Source organism: Calidris pugnax, unplaced genomic scaffold (assembly GCF_001431845.1).
Source record: "Calidris pugnax isolate Ruff unplaced genomic scaffold, ASM143184v1 scaffold272, whole genome shotgun sequence".
Lineage (NCBI taxonomy): Eukaryota > Metazoa > Chordata > Aves > Charadriiformes > Scolopacidae > Calidris > Calidris pugnax.
The window spans coordinates 428,816-446,514 of record NW_015091016.1 but is presented as its reverse complement, the minus strand read 5'-3'; the positions used below and the strand labels follow the sequence as shown (position 1 = coordinate 446,514).

The 17,699-nt window shown below is 46.8% G+C and overlaps 1 protein-coding gene across 8 annotated transcripts in view; it reads left to right on the top strand.

Moving 5' to 3' along the window:
• The window catches only part of MAP4 (microtubule associated protein 4), a 123,857-nt gene that overhangs the window by 20,922 nt on the left and 85,236 nt on the right, over positions 1–17,699 (top strand). For 7 of the 8 annotated variants that reach the window (XM_014955768.1, XM_014955766.1, XM_014955764.1 and 4 more), the window contains exons 2-3: positions 1,221–1,477; positions 9,258–9,320. In XM_014955768.1, coding sequence (XP_014811254.1) covers positions 1,240–1,477; positions 9,258–9,320 — 301 coding nt within the window. In that variant the 5' untranslated portion in view covers positions 1,221–1,239. Of the gene's footprint in view, positions 1–1,220; positions 1,478–9,257; positions 9,321–12,902; positions 13,240–17,699 lie in introns of those variants that run through there. The other variant, XM_014955769.1, reaches the window with a different exon arrangement.

The following is a 17,699-nucleotide window of genomic DNA, read 5'->3' as shown; positions in this document are numbered from 1 at the left end:
GGAGAGTCTCTGCACAGATTGTGCCTCGAATAGTGATTTAATACAGATTGCATCAAATTGCTTTGTTATTCCAAACGGAGACCAAAACTGAGGGGGGTTGAGCTCCCGCAGTGGGACTAGTACGTCTGGCAATTTAGATACTAATGGCTCTTGATGGTTTTGGTTTTTACAGTTTGTACCAGACCATTTCTGCAGGTGGCTCAAAGGGGTGATGGAGCTTTTGATATCTCTGCTCCTTCGGTAGCGTTGGGTGTTGGGCACAGACCGACCCTGCCCTAGAAAAGTTTCAGAAAGGTGCCTTCTCTCAATAAAAAGTGGTGGGTTTTCCTGCTGTAAATGTACTTCAGTAAGTGTTGACTGTTGCTAATAATAACTTCAAAAGGATGAAATGTAGGGAAAAAAATATAAATTGTTTGTGGGTGTATTTGTTGTGCCAAAGCTTTGGCTGCAAAATGGATGAATCAGTTCAGGTACGTTTTCTCTTCAGGACCAGTAAGTTCAATAGAATGATGCAAATTGGGGTGGAAAAGATAAACAGTGACTCTTTCTACTCTGTTTCCAATTTATACCTTGAGGTATAATGTGTATGTGTGGACTTTACTATTTATTTTCACGTCAGTGTTATTAAAACTTCCCTTCCCAGCAGAGGTCCCGGGGCTGGAGGGGGTTTGGTGGTATCAGCCGGGTTCACCGAGATGGAAACACCCCGGGGACCCTGTCGGGGGGACGAGAAGCGTCGCTGAAGTTTACATGGGAGATTTTGCAAACCCCTAATCCTCGTAGGGGAGCCTGGGCCGGGTCCAACCCAAGGACTCAATTCCCTTGCGTCATTTCTCTTTCTGCTGCTGAGGATACGTAATTAAGGCTCAGATCTAGGGCAAGGAATTGGTGTAAGGTGGTGTTTGTGCTGGCCAGGTGTTGGGTTTTTTCCTTCTTTCTCTCTTCTTTTCTTTAAGGTTCTGATAAAACATCACACGAAATGTAACATTGATGCAGTAAACCCTGATTGAGATGATCTACCTCTTTGTGTCCCTCCTGGTGTGGGGGTTTTTGTAAACATCTCAATAATTGAGCGCTAAAGCAAACATTTCTTAGCGTGTTAGGACACGGGAGGCACACGGTTACCAACATCAACCTCTGGCTGAACTTAAAAGGGCTCTTATTAAAATGTTTCTTTCCTTTTTTTTATTTTTTTTTTGTTTCCCCACGTTGCTTCCCAGGTTGCAGAGGTGCTAAAGCATGGCCGACCTGGATCACAACCTCAGCCTCGCGGATGCTCTGACCGAGCCGCCCCCCGAGATCGAGGAGGAGGTGAAAAGGGACTTCATTGCCACCCTGGAAGCAGAGAAATTTGACGACGTGGTTGGTGAAACGGTGGATAAAACAGACTACGTTCCTCTGCTGGACGATGACGACGCCAAAGCCGGGAGCCAGGAAGCAAAAAACAAACCCCACGCGGACGGTTTTCAGGTGGAACGTAAGTGTCTCAAGCAGGAGACCAAAAAGCTGCATCACTCGAGCCTCACACAGCACTTTTTGCTTATTATGGTATTGCTGGGCCTGCTAAAGCAGGGCTTTTATGTGGTGCTGGGTGTAGTTTCAACAGTTTATTTTAAAAGCAAAGCTTGAGGTCGGACCCTGCTTTTCTACTCTCCCTTCTGTTCAGTTCTTCAGCCTGGAAAATAACCTCTCGATACTGGTCCACGGGAGATGCTGTTATTTAGGGGAATATTTTGTGGGCTGCCTCGGGCTTCTCAGAGGAAGCAGTGTCCAAAGCGTGGGACTGCTACGCTTGTATATATAGCATTTTCCATCTGAAAATATTAAAATGGTGTAAGATTTGGTAACCGTCACTCTGGGTAACGGCAAATCCAAGCTGTAAAGATCCATGACTTGGTGTTGCTGGTGAGATCTGCAGATCGGTATCTTCATAAGCCCTTGGGCCAGCAACGTGCCCTGGTGGCCAAGAAGGCCAGTGGCATCCTGGGGAGCATCAGGAAGAGTGTGAGCAGCAGTTGGAGGGAGGTCATCCTGCCCCTCTGCTCTGCCCTGGGGAGGCCCCATCTGGAGCACTGGGACCAGTTGTGGGCTCCCCAGTTACAGAAGGACAGGGACCTGCTGGAGAGGGTCCAGGAGAGGGCTACAGAGATGCTGAGGGGCCTGGAGCATCTCTCTGCTGAGGAAAGGCTGAGGGACTTGGGGCTTTTTGGTTTTGTTTTTTCTGCCCCCCCATCCCTCCCCCGTGCCTCCCCTGGCTCTGCAGCCAGTGTCTGCTTGAGCAGAGCTTGTTTCCCTCCTTCATGACAAGGAGGGGAGGATGCAATTTCTTGCTCTTGGTTCAGAGATTTGTTTTTCCCTTTTTTGGGAGAGCTGGAGAACGGTTACGAGCGTTATCTTAATCTTTGGCAAGATGAACACAAGACCCTAAGTGAAGAAATCGGAGAGTTTGCTTGCCTTGAGTGGATAAAATAGTGTTTTTCCAGTTTTCCCACCTTGTACCAGGAAGGGAAGGGTCATGAAGCTCCGTAGTTTAAAACAACGTTAGGATTTGATCCTGTTTACGTCTGATTTGTCTCATCTGGTTTTCCCTGAAGTGGAAGGAGATCTATTTCTTCTGTGGGATTTCTTCATTCTTTAGAACTGTTTGAAAAAAATATAGTAAAGCTTAATCTACTTGCTTTTACCGAGGCTACAGAGTAAAGGAGCCCGGGTGAGATATTGCAAGGTCCTAATTTGGGGGTGTTGGGTGTTGTTGTGGTGCGGTGCTTTGCGTATAACCTGAAGTTCTTAGGGAGGGGGGACTGAAATGTGAAAGACAGTGAGAATTCTACATCCCCGGCTCCGAATAGGACTGTAAATAGCTTTGTTTTCCCCAGGGAGAAGAGTTGCTTTCATGGATCAGGCTTTTCAGCCCCCGCTTGTTAATTTATTTGTGTTAAAAGGCACGAATGTGTTCAGACAGCGCGGTCTCTGCTACTGAGATTGTCTTTCTCCCGTCAGAAGAGGTTTAATCACACGTCCTGTCAGGCTCTCGCTATTTCATCTCTGCTCGAGGCTTTTCACCCCCCACTTTTTTCCTAAAGCCAGGAGCCAGATTAGAGGAGTTTGAGGATCAGATGGGCTCCCCCATCACAGACCCGGGCGAACCGTGTGAGTGTGGAGAGATGGGGAGGAGGAGGGAGACGCGATGGGCAGTTCTGTGGTCACCTCCAAATTTGCCCTAGAATAAAGCTCCAATAACAGTTAACTTTTAAAACATCCCTGGAAAGGCAGAGCTTAAGCAGAAAGGGCTTTTACTCTTCTTGGCCCCTGGTGGGACATCATAATTTGGCAAATTCTGGGATAATCCTCTTAGGACACTGTGGGTTTTATGTAATGGGGAAGGATGGCTTTGGGGGGGGACGGGGGGTACCACACTGTTTGCTGCCCATTTTCCTCATCGCTTCCGAGGAGTTTCAAGGGTCTCCTGGAGCTTTCAGTTCAAGTTTTGGAGGCTGTTGTGACAGTTTTCATTAGGATGCTCCTGTAAAATAGGGTCAGGCATCCCGAAGGACAAAGGGAGAGACGTTTGGGTGGGAGCAAGTTCCAACTGGAAGGAAAATACTGCTTTTTTTTTTTTTTTTTTTTTTTTTACTAGCCTGCAGCAGGCAGCAGTGCTCCTGTGAAATGTTTTAGCTCGAGCGAGGACCCATATTGTTTCTGAAACGTTTGATTGTGACCCATGGAGGAATCCTGTACAAAGCCAGGGCTGTGTCACAGCCCCTCGTGCCCCTGTGACAGTAAATGCATGTTTTGCATTTTCAAACTTGCTCCGGTCACAGACTTGGTGGTGACTCTTCATTTTTGTGTGTGTTTTTGTAATAGGGAGACAAATGCTGAGCGTGTGGTAAGTGCTGAAATTCTTTTAATTTGCGCCGGGCAGTGGCTTCGGGGCTTTTTTTTTCAAGCCCAAGTGTCACCACGAGATGGCTCTGCCTGATGCTGCTGGACGGCCACCGCTGCGGAGCGGAGCAGGCCATGGGCCCCTGGGATGGACACACAAATCACAGCTCCAGAGGAGACCATCGTCCCCTGGGATGGGCATAAACCAGCTCCAGAGCCCAAAACCTGAAAAACCACATTTCCTTTCCCTTTTACCCTCTTTTCTGCACTGGGAATAAGCACTTTTCTTGCAGAAGGCGGCGGGATTTGCTTTTCCAGAAGAAAGTTTAAACACTTTGTTGTATGAAAGTGAAGATGGAGAATGCTCCAAAGATCCCAGAGTTTCAGAGGGATTAAAAAAAGTCCACAAATAATGCCGATACGTGCATTTTTATCTCTTATAATACATTAAACACCTTCACCCTCTCCAAGTCTGTCCATCCCCATTCCTGTCCCAAAGTTGTTAAAGTTTCTGATCAGTATAAATCCCTAGACTTCAAGGGTGGGTGTCAGGAGGATGGGGCCAGTCTGTTTTCAGTGGTGCCGAGGGAACGGGCACAAACTGGAACAGGGGAAGTTCCATCTCAACCTGATGAGGAACTTGTTTGGTGTGAGGGTGGCAGAGCCCTGGCAGAGGCTGCCCAGAGAGGTGGTGGAGTCTCCTTCTCTGGAGACATTCCAAACCATCCTGGAGGTGTTCCTGTGGAGGTGTCCCCTGCTCTGGCAGGGGTTGCACTGGGTGATCTTTAGAGGTCCTTTCCAACCCCTACCATTCCATGAGTGCTCTTCAGAAGCCCTTTTGAGACAGAATGTTCAAATGTATGAACTGAAACGGCTCAAGCTACTTGTGTAAGAGTTCCCAGCTGCCTCTGGCTCTATGACACCCTCTTTATCAGCATTTTTGTGCTCACTCATGGCTTTTTTTGGTCCAAGTTCTCTGACGCAGTCGCGTTCAACCACGTTTTCACACCTGAAGTGTGATGGGATGATAAAATGTGCAAAATTATTCTCATCCCCAACCCGTCCACCCCACCTTGATCTTCCAAGAGCTCTCTGTTCTCTTTGCCCTCTGCTCTCCTGTCCCTCCGATGGGGCTGGTGGTGGGAACACACCAGGTTGTGGTTGCGCTCCCATGTGCTCCGTGCCAGAGATTACGGGGTTTTATATTGGCACTGTCCATTTGCTGGAGATTATCGGTTTAGCGATTGCTGCCTTAAATTTGTTTATATAAAAAAAACAATCCTTTGATCCATGGGCCAGATGCAAATACTCTCTCTTGTGATTCCGATGAGGATTATGTAGTTACAACATCTTGACATGGTTTTGGTTTTATGCAATTTGGAGTATGAGGGGAGGGCACCCACGGCCCTGGGAAGATTGTTGGGTGCTGTCACGCTTGTGCTTGAGGTAACTAAAATAAGTTTGATTTTCTCTAAAGGAGCTGACTTTCAGAGACGTAGAAATATAAGCTACTAGTGCTGGGGGGGGTTGTTTGATTTGACCTGATTTTTCTCGAAGCTTGTCTTCCAAAAAATCTCAAACCATAAAGGAAACCATTTTACCTGCTTTTTGTTGTTCCCAAGAAGGTCCAAAGGCAAGACAAGGCATTCCCAGTTCTTCTGCTCATTTGGGATCCCACTGTTGGTCCTAAAATCTTCTTTAGCTTTTGCCCAGTTACTAATATTTTGGTAGGGTTTTGTTGTTTTGTTTTGTTTTAAGTTTGCAGAGCCCTTGGTAGGGGAGGGTGGGGTGTCCTGGCTTCTCTTTTGGCCGGAAGGCAGTTGGCTTGGATCACTCCCCACCTGGGGGACTGGGCCCTGAATGAAACGTTTCTACAGATGAAGTATTTATTTTCTGAAGAGCTGAAACACACAGAATTTCCAGCAGCACCAAGCGGGCAATAGGATCGGGGAGGGGAGAGGCTCCAGGGAGACCTTGGAGCCCCTTCCAGTCCCTCAAGGGGCTCCAGGAAAGCTGGGGAGGGACTCTGGATGAGGGAGGGGAGCCAGAGGAGGAGGGGGAAGGGTTTGACCCTGCAAGAGGGGAGATGGAGCTGAGCCAAAGATCCCAGAGTTTCAGAGGGATTAAAAAAAGTCCACAAATAATGCCGATACGTGCATTTTTATCTCTTATAATACATTAAACACCTTCACCCTCTCCAAGTCTGTCCATCCCCATTCCTGTCCCAAAGTTGTTAAAGTTTCTGATCAGTATAAATCCCTAGACTTCAAGGGTGGGTGTCAGGAGGATGGGGCCAGTCTGGTTTTGGTGGTGCCGAGGGAACGGGCACAAACTGGAACAGGGGAAGTTCCATCTCAACCTGAGGAGGAACTTGTTTGGTGTGAGGGTGGCAGAGCCCTGGCAGAGGCTGCCCAGAGAGGTGGTGGAGTCTCCTTCTCTGGAGACATTCCAAACCATCCTGGAGGTGTTCCTGTGGAGGTGTCCCCTGCTCTGGCAGGGGTTGCACTGGGTGATCTTTAGAGGTCCTTTCCAACCCCTACCATTCCATGAGTGCTCTTCAGAAGCCCTTTTGAGACAGAATGTTCAAATGTATGAACTGAAACGGCTCAAGCTACTTGTGTAAGAGTTCCCAGCTGCCTCTGGCTCTATGGCACCCTCTTTATCAGCATTTTTGTGCTCACTCATGGCTTTTTTTGGTCCAAGTTCTCTGACGCAGTCGCGTTCAACCACGTTTTCACACCTGAAGTGTGATGGGATGATAAAATGTGCAAAATTATTCTCATCCCCAACCCGTCCACCCCACCTTGATCTTCCAAGAGCTCTCTGTTCTCTTTGCCCTCTGCTCTCCTGTCCCTCCGATGGGGCTGGTGGTGGGAACACACCAGGTTGTGGTTGCGCTCCCATGTGCTCCGTGCCAGAGATTACGGGGTTTTATATTGGCACTGTCCATTTGCTGGAGATTATCGGTTTAGTGATTGCTGCCTTAAATTTGTTTATATAAAAAAAACAATCCTTTGATCCATGGGCCAGATGCAAATACTCTCTCTTGTGATTCCGATGAGGATTATGTAGTTACAACATCTTGACATGGTTTTGGTTTTATGCAATTTGGAGTATGAGGGGAGGGCACCCACGGCCCTGGGAAGATTGTTGGGTGCTGTCACGCTTGTGCTTGAGGTAACTAAAATAAGTTTGATTTTCTCTAAAGGAGCTGACTTTCAGAGACGTAGAAATATAAGCTACTAGTGCTGGGGGGGGTTGTTTGATTTGACCTGATTTTTCTCGAAGCTTGTCTTCCAAAAAATCTAAAACCATAAAGGAAACCATTTTACCTGCTTTTTGTTGTTCCCAAGAAGGTCCAAAGGCAAGACAAGGCATTCCCAGTTCTTCTGCTCATTTGGGATCCCACTGTTGGTCCTAAAATCTTCTTTAGCTTTTGCCCAGTTACTAATATTTTGGTAGGGTTTTGTTGTTTTGTTTTGTTTTAAGTTTGCAGAGCCCTTGGTAGGGGAGGGTGGGGTGTCCTGGCTTCTCTTTTGGCCGGAAGGCAGTTGGCTTGGATCACTCCCCACCTGGGGGACTGGGCCCTGAATGAAACGTTTCTACAGATGAAGTATTTATTTTCTGAAGAGCTGAAACACACAGAATTTCCAGCAGCACCAAGCGGGCAATAGGATCGGGGAGGGGAGAGGCTCCAGGGAGACCTTGGAGCCCCTTCCAGTCCCTCAAGGGGCTCCAGGAAAGCTGGGGAGGGACTCTGGATGAGGGAGGGGAGCCAGAGGAGGAGGGGGAAGGGTTTGACCCTGCAAGAGGGGAGATGGAGCTGAGATGTGGGGAAGAACTTGTTTGGTGTGAGGGTGGTGAGAGCCTGGCCCAGGTTGGGCAGAGAAGCTGTGGCTGCCCCATCCCTGGAGGGGTTCAAGGGCAGGTTGGAGGGGGCTTGGAGGGACCTGGTGTGGTGGGAGGTGTCCCTGCCCAGGGCAGGGGGTGGCACTGGGGGGGCTTTAAGGTCCCTTCCCACCCAAACCGTTCCACATTTCTATGTGATCATTTTATCCAATTCAAAACAGAACTTGCTCTCAGGTTTTCTATTCCAGTTTAAATGGAGGAAGGAATGGGAGGGAGTTTGTGGGTGGTGCCAGGGGGGGTTGCTGTTTATTTTCTCCACCACCAAAAGGCTTTTTGACACGTTTAGCATGAGTGAAGACAGGAGAAGACTTGCAAAGCCACTGTCACAGAGGCATTCTCAGCTGCCTTCATTAAACCAGTGTTATGACACCTCTTTGAGCAGGACTTACTGGGGCTGAGCTTCTTTGCTGGTAACTGGGAGGTTCTGCAGGACCTGTGGGGCTCCTCCACGGGATTCCTTGGAAGTCTCCTTGTAAGACCCTGGTCCTCCACACGAAGCCCAGCATCTCTTCTGGCAACTGTGTTGTAGAAACCATCCCATCACCCATCATTTCTCCTCTCCTGAACTGACCACTAAATCCAGTGACTGTGGGTAGTTCTCCCAGTTCCTAGAGAAGAGAGTTGTACTGGTGGAGTAAATCCCAGACCCTGTAGTGCCTGACAGCAGGAGGAGCTGCTGTGTTTAACTGCTGAGAAACAGGTCCAAGGATTCCTCTGGTATTTTCAGGCACTTGAAGAGGATGTAGGTGTATGTTTTTCTATAAGCTGTCTGGCAAGTTCATGTTGAATTTGTGTGAAACCCCAGGATGAGCCACTGAAGTAACTGGAAGGACTTTCCTTTTGCTTCCCTGAGGGTTGGATTGAGCCCTGGAGTGCTGGGTCTGAAGCACACGGGTAACGTAGCTTTGTTTTAGAACTGCCTGAGCTCAGGGAAGGGACGGCAGCGACTCCAGGTAACTGAGTGTGTGTCTCTCTGGGAGGGATTTGATTTTATTTACTTATTTTTTAAGCAAATGCCCCGTTTCATCACAATAAGCAGAACCGATGGCCCGAGGCACCGAACCGCTGTTGGAGCTTGTGCTGCTCGTTAGGCTTAATTAACACTACTCAGTGTCGTTCCTGCGACGACTTGTCTTCACTATTTCCCAGCTGGAAAAATGGGATAAATTCTTAGAAATGAAGCAGAGTTTATTTAAGAAGACGTTAGAAAAAAAACATTTTAAGATGTGGTGCAGGGATGATGTCTTCCATTTACGTAAATGGCCTTGTCATGGTCACCGGTTGTTGTGGTCACCTACAGAAATACTGTGCTGCTGGTGACATGGACCAGGGTTAATACCAGCACCATCCAGTACCAGGTGCTTTTAGAAGGGCCACGCTCTGATCTCAAAGGCAGGAACTTAAAAATAAGCTTTGGACTAAGATTAACTTCATCCAGTTCTAACGTTTCCTTTGGTTTCTTGCAGATACTTCAGCTTCTGGGCCAACGGTCATAGAAAACGGTGACCACGGGATAGATCACCGCACAGGTACGTGTGTCATGTCTGAAGGGAACACGTCAGCTCGTTTATTTGTTACTGGACCAGTGAAAACTCACTGTGACAAAATGCATCTTCTTTTTTCGGGTCGTGTTTCTCCATAGAGGGTTGGGTTTAGGGTTTTTTTTTTTTTTTATGATCTTCTCAAAGAATTTGAAACGAAATAGAAACTTCATTCTCTTTTGGGTTTGAAATTGCTTATTTTCACAAAGCCTAATTCTAAAGGACATTGTGTGGACTGAAGACATCCAAGTTCAGTGTGGGGAAGGCAACCTCTAGGGCACCGATACCTAAAGGGCTTTCCAATTACACGATATTTTGGCTGAACTCTGCCCTGACCCATGGGAGTGACTTCTCGTGTCCCCGTGGGACTGACAGTGATGTTTCTTCTCAGGGTGCACCACCCTTTGCTGGTTTTTTTCATTCCCTAATTCTGAGCTGCTGCTGAAATCACTCTGCTTTGCTCATTCTGCAGCATCTCCTTCCACCCCAAACCACCTGTCCGTAAATATCTCCTAATACCTCCTTTACTGATGTCAAAGGGGGAATTGAGGTCTTCTGAGCCTTTTTCCATGCAGCGTTAGGGCACCTCTGTCTGAAGAACCTTGTCGTTAGTTTAGTGGACCAGTATTTCAAGGTTGTGAGGAATCTGAAGGAGAATTGATCTTTCCAAGCAGCCTAAACCCCACTGAAGTTTAGTCACCTTTTAGCCGTTACCTTTAATGGTGAACAATGTGAGAGGGACTTGGGTTTCCCACCAAATCCCAGCTGGATGAGCGGTACCAAACTCTGTGACTGGGTATGGGCCTGTGGGTTGTTTCCCTTTGGGGTGAGGAGGCCAGACTGTAGCACCTCCATTTTCTTGAGGATAAAATATTGGAAAAGTTGATTGTCATCCTGAGATTGTTCGGGTGGTCCCTGCACGAGCATCCCTGGTGCAGCCCCGAGATAGTGATGACTGTGTGGGAGTGGGAGACAGGCAGGAATTAAACCACTTGTTTTGGCTGTAATTCTGTTGAGTGTGAGCAGGTGTTCACCTTCTTATGGAGGATGGGAATCTAAAAATTGATCTTTTTACTTTGCTGTTGCAAATGTGGTGAAAAGGAAGCTGTGCATCTTTTATCATTTAATAGGCAACTAAAATTAACGGCGCTCTGAACCTTCCTAAGGACACTTCCTCTTGTTTTTTTTTAAATAGATATAACTAAAAGGAGATATAGAAATAAAATCAGATTTATGATACTCCAGGTATGACTAATTCAATGCATTGGCATTTTTTTTTTAATTGAACTTCTGAATTGTGATTAAAAAAATAATAATCTCGTTGTTTACTTCCTAGTAACTTTCTGGAGGTTTAACTCTTCACACACTAAATGCAAACAACTGTGATCAAAGATACTTTTATGTGTCTGAAGCCTTTTAATTTATTCATAAGTTCTGTCTTTGTGGGGTAGAGTTGGATTTTATTTATTTTTCCTTCTTGTTGAAGGCTGTCTGAAAGCAACATCAAAGTGGTGGAAGCAGCGTGGCAGAGGAGGGGGGGTCGTAGGCAGCGAGTTAATTAGGCTTTGCAGAATAACAGGAGGTTTAGACAACACAACTGTTTCACAGACTCTTTTTCTCCCTACTCCCTTCTCTACAGAATACTTGAAATATCCACATTTTTACATTAGAGAGAGGGGGAGAAACGCTGAATTCCCCTCAGACAATGAAGGGTTTTCAGGGTGAGGAGCAGAACAAGAGATGAGATGTTCCACAGCAGGTGATGGACATCAGTTGTGCCTGGTCCTACCTTCAGTAGGTGCTGCCTAAAGCTCCTGGTCCCTGGCCTGAAACCACCTTCAGTTTTCGGCTGGTTTATTAATTTATAGCTGGATCCATTCCCTGATCGGGCTCTTTTTAAAGCCAAAACAATTCTCTGGCTGTGCAGCGTGAGCCCAGCACAGAGGTGGGAAGGGAGTAGCTGAGAGAGGACCAAGGGAGGTGATGATGCTCGAGGAAAACCAGCTTTTTGCTACCAAGAAGTAGCATCAAGAGCTCCAGAGAGAGCTTTTAAAAGCAGAAATGTGTCTGAATTGGGTTCTGAAAGAGACTTCAGGGCGAGCATCGGGGAAAGATGTAGTTAAAGCTATTTGAAAATACAAATATCCCCTTATCTCTCCCTGAAATCTTCATGCCGCTTTGGCAGCCTGGGCTGCTCCTGCCCCCCCCCCCCCCAAAATACCCTTAATGTAAGGGATGGCAAAAATCCAAACCTCCTGTAACTCGGGGGCCAAACCCTGCAGTAACTCTTGACTTATTTATATTATACCCCTGATGTATTTAAACCCTTGCTGCGGGGATGTGCGTAGTTCAGCGTTTCAGAATGTAAAAGAAGAACAGAAAGGGTTGACTCTACGTCGAGTGTTTACTCTGGGAGCCCCACCGTGATGCTGAGTCCCCCCTGTGCCCCCCCAAGAGAGGCAACTTCTCCAGAGGGTTCAATTCTTGGCAGCGCTGAGCCCTACGTGGCGGTTCCTTATTTACTTTGTGGGTTTGGGGGTTGGATTTTTTTTTTTTTTGATTATTTTATTGTTGAGAATCTGAGAGCTCCAGCCTGGGAGCTCTGGCTTGGGGCCTCAGCACAGAGCCTGGAACCTCTCTCTAGTCATTCTGGGGTTTTTTTTTTGTCCTTATAAGGGTAAATAGCAGAGCGGCCGGTGCGGCGTTTTGGGGGGGAACTGTGCACATCTGCTGCAGCTCGAGGGGATCAGCCAGGGCGAGGAGGGGGGGAACTGGAGTAGTTTATAATCACTGATGGCATCCAGGTATTGAACTGGGCAACCGCTTCTGTGGGAAGCTGAGAGGGTGCCTGGTAAAACTGACAGCAGGTTTAAAACAACCCAAAAATAAAAAGTGTCATTTTTGACTAGTGCAACGTTTGCAACTCCTTATTGCAGGATATTTGCCTAGAGTTCAAAGGAATTATATAGATTTTTTTTCTTTTAAAAAAAACCCAAACAAATTTCTGGAAAGAAATCCATCGATGATGGTCAAATGGTTTAATGTGGACATTTCTCCTGAGCTCCTGGTCGTGATCTTGCTGGAAGGTGAGAAGTGACCTGGGAAGTATCACTGTCCCATGGTCATACTTCCCCCGAGCTGGACCTTCTCTCCACCCAGCCTCCTGGTCACTCTCTTCTCCCAGACCGGCTCCCAAAAATACTTGGTTTGTCGCTGCTTTGGGTGCAAATTGTGCTTTTAAGCAGCGTCCTGAGCTGCCGCCGCTGCTCTTTGGATGGCAATTTGTCACTAATCTTGATTTATCACGGCTAATTTTTGCATGTGGCACCACGTCGTGCTGTAGCGTGACGAGCAAGATCTTTTCAGACACGTCTAAAAAAGCGAAATTCCACGTGTCTCTAATCTGGCTTTTGGCAAATCTCCTGGCTGCACTAAATGAAATATTGCTTGTTGTGCAGTTGCTACCTGAATGTTCATGTTTACTAATGACTTGCGCTTTTTTGCCCCCTTTCCCCATCCCGTTTCCCTCTCCTCCTTCTTTTTCCCCTCTCTTCTATTTTCTCCTCCTAGAAGCCTAGACTGTCTCCTAACACTGGGGCTGCCACTGATACAAGACCAGTGTCCTTTTCTACCTGCCATTACACTTCTAAAATCTTCAGCATTTTACAGAGCTCTTGCTTTTACATCCTTGGACTTTCCGGGTAGAAGAAGCCAAAGGGTCACTGTGCTCTCGGCCGACCAGCCCTCCTCCTCCTCCCTCTCTGCTCTGCAGTGCTTGTTGAAACCTTCCTCTCCTTGTGTAAGCACAAACGTGCACGATTGGGGTTTAATTCCACGCTCCCACCGGGTTTAAATCACAAATTACAGCTCCATCATTTATTTATTTATTTATTTATTTTTAGTTCTACAGCTCCATCATTTATTTATTTATTTATTTTTAGTTCGACCACTTTTAAATTTTCATTTCTATCCTTTATTTCACGGGCGCTGAGTAACAGAAGGTTTGATGTGAAATTGGAAGTTGTGCTTTCACCACGACTGCAGCTCCTTTCCCTCCTCCCCCTCCTCACCCCAGCATTTCGAGTAACGCTGAGATGCACCTGCCTCCATCCTTCCTGCTTGGAAACCTTCTCAGGCGAGGTTTTTCCCTTTCATAATGTTGTCTTCCTCCAAAAAAACGGGTGTTTTCACATCGTAGCACTTATTATACGGACTTGGGAAATTAGGAAAACCCATGTTTGCTGAGGTTTCAGCAGGTTCTCTGGTTTGTGGGGTGGATTTTGGGGTTCAAGTACCGGGAGTAGAAAGGAAAAGGACCAACCCCAAATTCCTGCTTTCCTGAAGCCTTGGAATTAAGAAAGAAAATTGCCTTTTTTTTAAACTTCCTCCCTTTAGCTTTGTTTTGGTAAATCATTACCTTGGATGGGATCTTATCTGCCATCAGAAATAACCTGTTCCCTCTAAAAGGGAGAAAAATGAAGGATCTAGGGCTAGATTGTTAAATTTATTCTGAAATAATTATGACAGTTTCCAGCAACACCAAAAGGAATGGGGCTGGTTTAACCTTAAACCTGTTGCAATTCCTGCTGCCTTCGTAAAGGTGCTCTCCCAACACAAAAATATTAGTTACTACCATTCAACAGATAAAATGCAAAAGGAGGAAGTAATTTAGAGAGAATATTTAGTATTTTACATGAGACCAGCTCAGGTTTGTGTAGAATGTTTTGTTTGTGGTGCTGAAGGTACTTTCCCTCCAACATCGGCTTGAAGTACAGGGGTTATTTGAACCCAAATCCCATCTAAAGGAGGATGTGATTCTCCAAATTGCCAAAAAGTATCACACTAAGACCTTTGCTTGCCAAAAAATGATATTTTCTTGTTGTGGAGAGAATAACTTGCACCTGAGTATTCCCAGTGCCCTGCCAGTACCCACAGCCATGTTATGGTACTGGTCTACCATTGATTTACTGGAAGGGTATCCCACCTTGAATGAGTCCTGCTGTTAACGCCAGTAGAAGGTTTGCTTTGAAGATCTCCCTCAAATAGTGACCCATCTGGTCTCAATGATGTTTTTTTCCTTTCCTTGGGGACCTCACATGCTCCCCACCCGGGGTGAGTGTCCCATGGGTTGTGTGCGTGTAGCCATGCGTGCCGGGACTCCAGGCTTTTGTTCACTAATTTGGTGGCCCTTTGTTGCTCTCCCATCCTTCAAAGCCTCGTTAGTAGCCAACATCCTTGCGGGTGCCAATGTCTAAATGAGTAGCACCCTTGGCTTCCCCTCCGAGGTCAATGGCTGTCACTTCAGGGGAAAACCCCGTTGCCAAAGCTGGGCTCTTCCCTTGCGGGTCTGGTGTCCCCAACCTGGTAGAGCCACCACCATTTCTAAAGACCAGCAGCTTTTGAGACCAAATCCTTATCTAAGTACAAAACTAAGCGTTTCCCTGTGGGCTAGAGCAAGGAAACTGGGATTCAGGATGCACTGGCAAGTGTGGCCATCAGATTGCCCTCTGTTTTACTGGTTTTACTGGAAATAATACCGCATGGTAGCGTGTGACCAATAGCCTCCACCTCTGAGAAGCCACCAAAGCCTCATCTGTGCCCCTTTGGGGGTGGTGGAAGGTCCAAGGGCCACCAGCATGGTTCCTCCAGCCACACCTCACACATCAGCTCTGTTGTGTGTCACACCAAGAGGTGACACGTGTGGTGGCCATCACAAGGAGAGGTGTTTGGTCCTTCTCATGCTCATGAAGCACTTTCCTCTTGTGGGACTTCTGCTCTCTGTTGCCATAAAAGGAGATTGTTGAGTTCTTGGCTTTATTTTTTTAAAGACCTTTTTGTAGCTACTTTTTTTTTAAATATGGTTGATTTTGGAGGTGTTTTAACTTGGTTCCACAAGTTTTTCTTTCTCACCTTCTGCCTTAAGCAGCCTTTACTATGTCTGCCCTGGAAATAAAGAGTAAATAATTAGAGAGAGACATTTCCAGGTTGAATAACCAAAGTTTTCACATTGAGTATCAGCCTTCCTCCCCCACCAACCCCTGCACCTTATTTTATTGAACTGCAATAATGCTTTCAGGTTTTGGCCAGAGGGGGGTGGTTCTAGCACTGGTCCCAGTTGGCTTGGTCAACATGTCAACCCAGTGGGTGCAATGGGGCTGGACGCAGGTCTCCAGCAGCCCCGAGCCAGGGTTCCTGGTGCAGCCTGACAGGAATAGTTCATGCCATTCCACTACCACTTCTTTTTTCCCCTCTCATATTTCCATATTTTTATCCCTGTTTATTTTAAATGTCATTACATTGACAATTTTGAATGAAAACTTGTAGACAGAGGAAGAAAGATGGTTATTTCTTGCTGGTTGGTGGTTCTTCCTCACAGGACTCCTACCAAAAGCTCTGCAGTGTCACCCTTTTGGTATTTATAGGGCAGAAGTGTCACTTCTGGGGCAAAATTCTGTCCCTTTTGCTCTTTCTGGGGCAGAAGTGTCACATTCCTGTCCAGGGGAGGGTGGGTGTCGTGGTGTGGGGGTGGCAGGGGATGTTGGAGGGTCAATGCAGAGCGTTGTGTCTTCTGTCTTCTGAAAATGGACATGGATCTGGCTGAAAACTCAGGGCAGGAAATGAACGTGCAGGGGTGTGTGTGGCGTTTTTCAGGTTTTATTTCCAGAAATGTGGAAACACAATTTAGCAACTGTGTTCCTGTGGGTAAATCCCGTGGTCCCCAACCTTTTCTCCACCCTCTGGAGAGAACGTTGAATCTTCTCAGCACACACTCTAACTCCTCTGCTTAACGCTTGTCTGTTGTCGCTCCTGACTTCTCGGTGGTTGCGATGCTCTGTACGATGTGTGTATCGCTGTTGAATAAATCACCCCAATAAACATCTGGAACTGACCTCTCAATACTTGTCCTGTGGTGACAATCCTCGTGGGTGGTGCTGCTTGTGCCTGGTTAACACCTGCACGTGCTCCATTAACTGCTGTTCCTGGAAGAGGTAAATGGTTTATACTGGGATACCTTCCTGTCCAGAAGGTGATGGAAGACCTGGCCAGCAAATAATTGGTTTAGTTCATACATGAAAATGGAAATTATTTCAATGATCCACATGATTTTGTTGTTGCTGGGAGTTGGGGGGGAGGCAGAAATAGAAAGAAGGAAAATTTCTTCCCGCTGTGCTCAAGGCATAAGAAGTGCCCGGGGGCTGGATGAGATGGATGCTCATCTCCACGTTGGGCTTACAAGGTACTTAACACACATGAATGAGCTACTAAATAATGGCTGGTGTTCGTGGCAGCGCAGCTCTTGCAGCTTAAAATGCCTGATTTTGTGAGGATTCCCAGAAAAATGACATCTGGGAAGGGTTGTCTGCACTGAGCAATATTTCTGATGATATGGTGTGTCATGGAAGCATTTAACTGCCACCCAGCTGAGGCTCGGTCCTTGCTGCTCAATTGTCATCTCACCCTCTTTTGCTGTTGAATAAGTTGCCAGGGCACAAAGTTTAAAAAAAAACAAAACAAAACAAAGAAATTTAAAAATCAACCCAAACAAAAGAAAGCAACAGAACTGCCACCCAGCTGAGGCTCGGTCCTTGCTGCACAATTGTCATCTCACCCTGTTTTGCTGTTGAATAAGTTGCCAGTGCACAAAGTTAAAACAAAACAAAACAAAGAAATTAAAAAAATCAACCCAAACAAAAGAAAGTAACAGAATAAAACCCTAAAAACAGTCATTCCTTACATTTAGCATTTTGTAAATAGGTCACTTAAAGGTGTTCTTTTCTAATTAAAGCCATTTTTCCTCTTTTACCTGCCTGCGTAGTTCCCCCGTTTGGTACAAGGTTTTATTTATGGAGGCTTTTGTACTTTCTGGGCTTAAGGGAGAGCTTTTTAGGCTTTTCTGAGTGGGTTTGCATCCAGCCGCGGTTGCTGAAGGAGAGTTCGTGTTTTCTGATGCTTCGGTCTAAAAAAAGCAGCAAACTGAATAATTCAGGAGGTTTGTTGAGTTCTTCAGACGGGCGTGACTCAGGGTTTTAGAATCACAGAATGGTTTGGGTGGGAAGGGATATTAAATCCCACTCAGTGCCACCCCCTGCCCTGGGCAGGGACACCTCCCACCAGCCCAGGTTGCTCCAAGCCCCCTCCAACCTGCCCTTGAACCCCTCCAGGGATGGGGCAGCCACAGCTTCTCTGGCCAACCTGGGCCAGGCTCTCACCACCCTCACACCAAACAAGTTCTTCCCCACAGCTCAGCTCAGTTTCCCCTCTTTCGGTGTCAAACCCTTTCCCCTCCTCCTCTGGCTCCCCTCCCTCATCCAGAGTCCCTCCCCATCTCTCCTGGAGCCCCTTGAGGGACTGGAAGGGGCTCCAAGG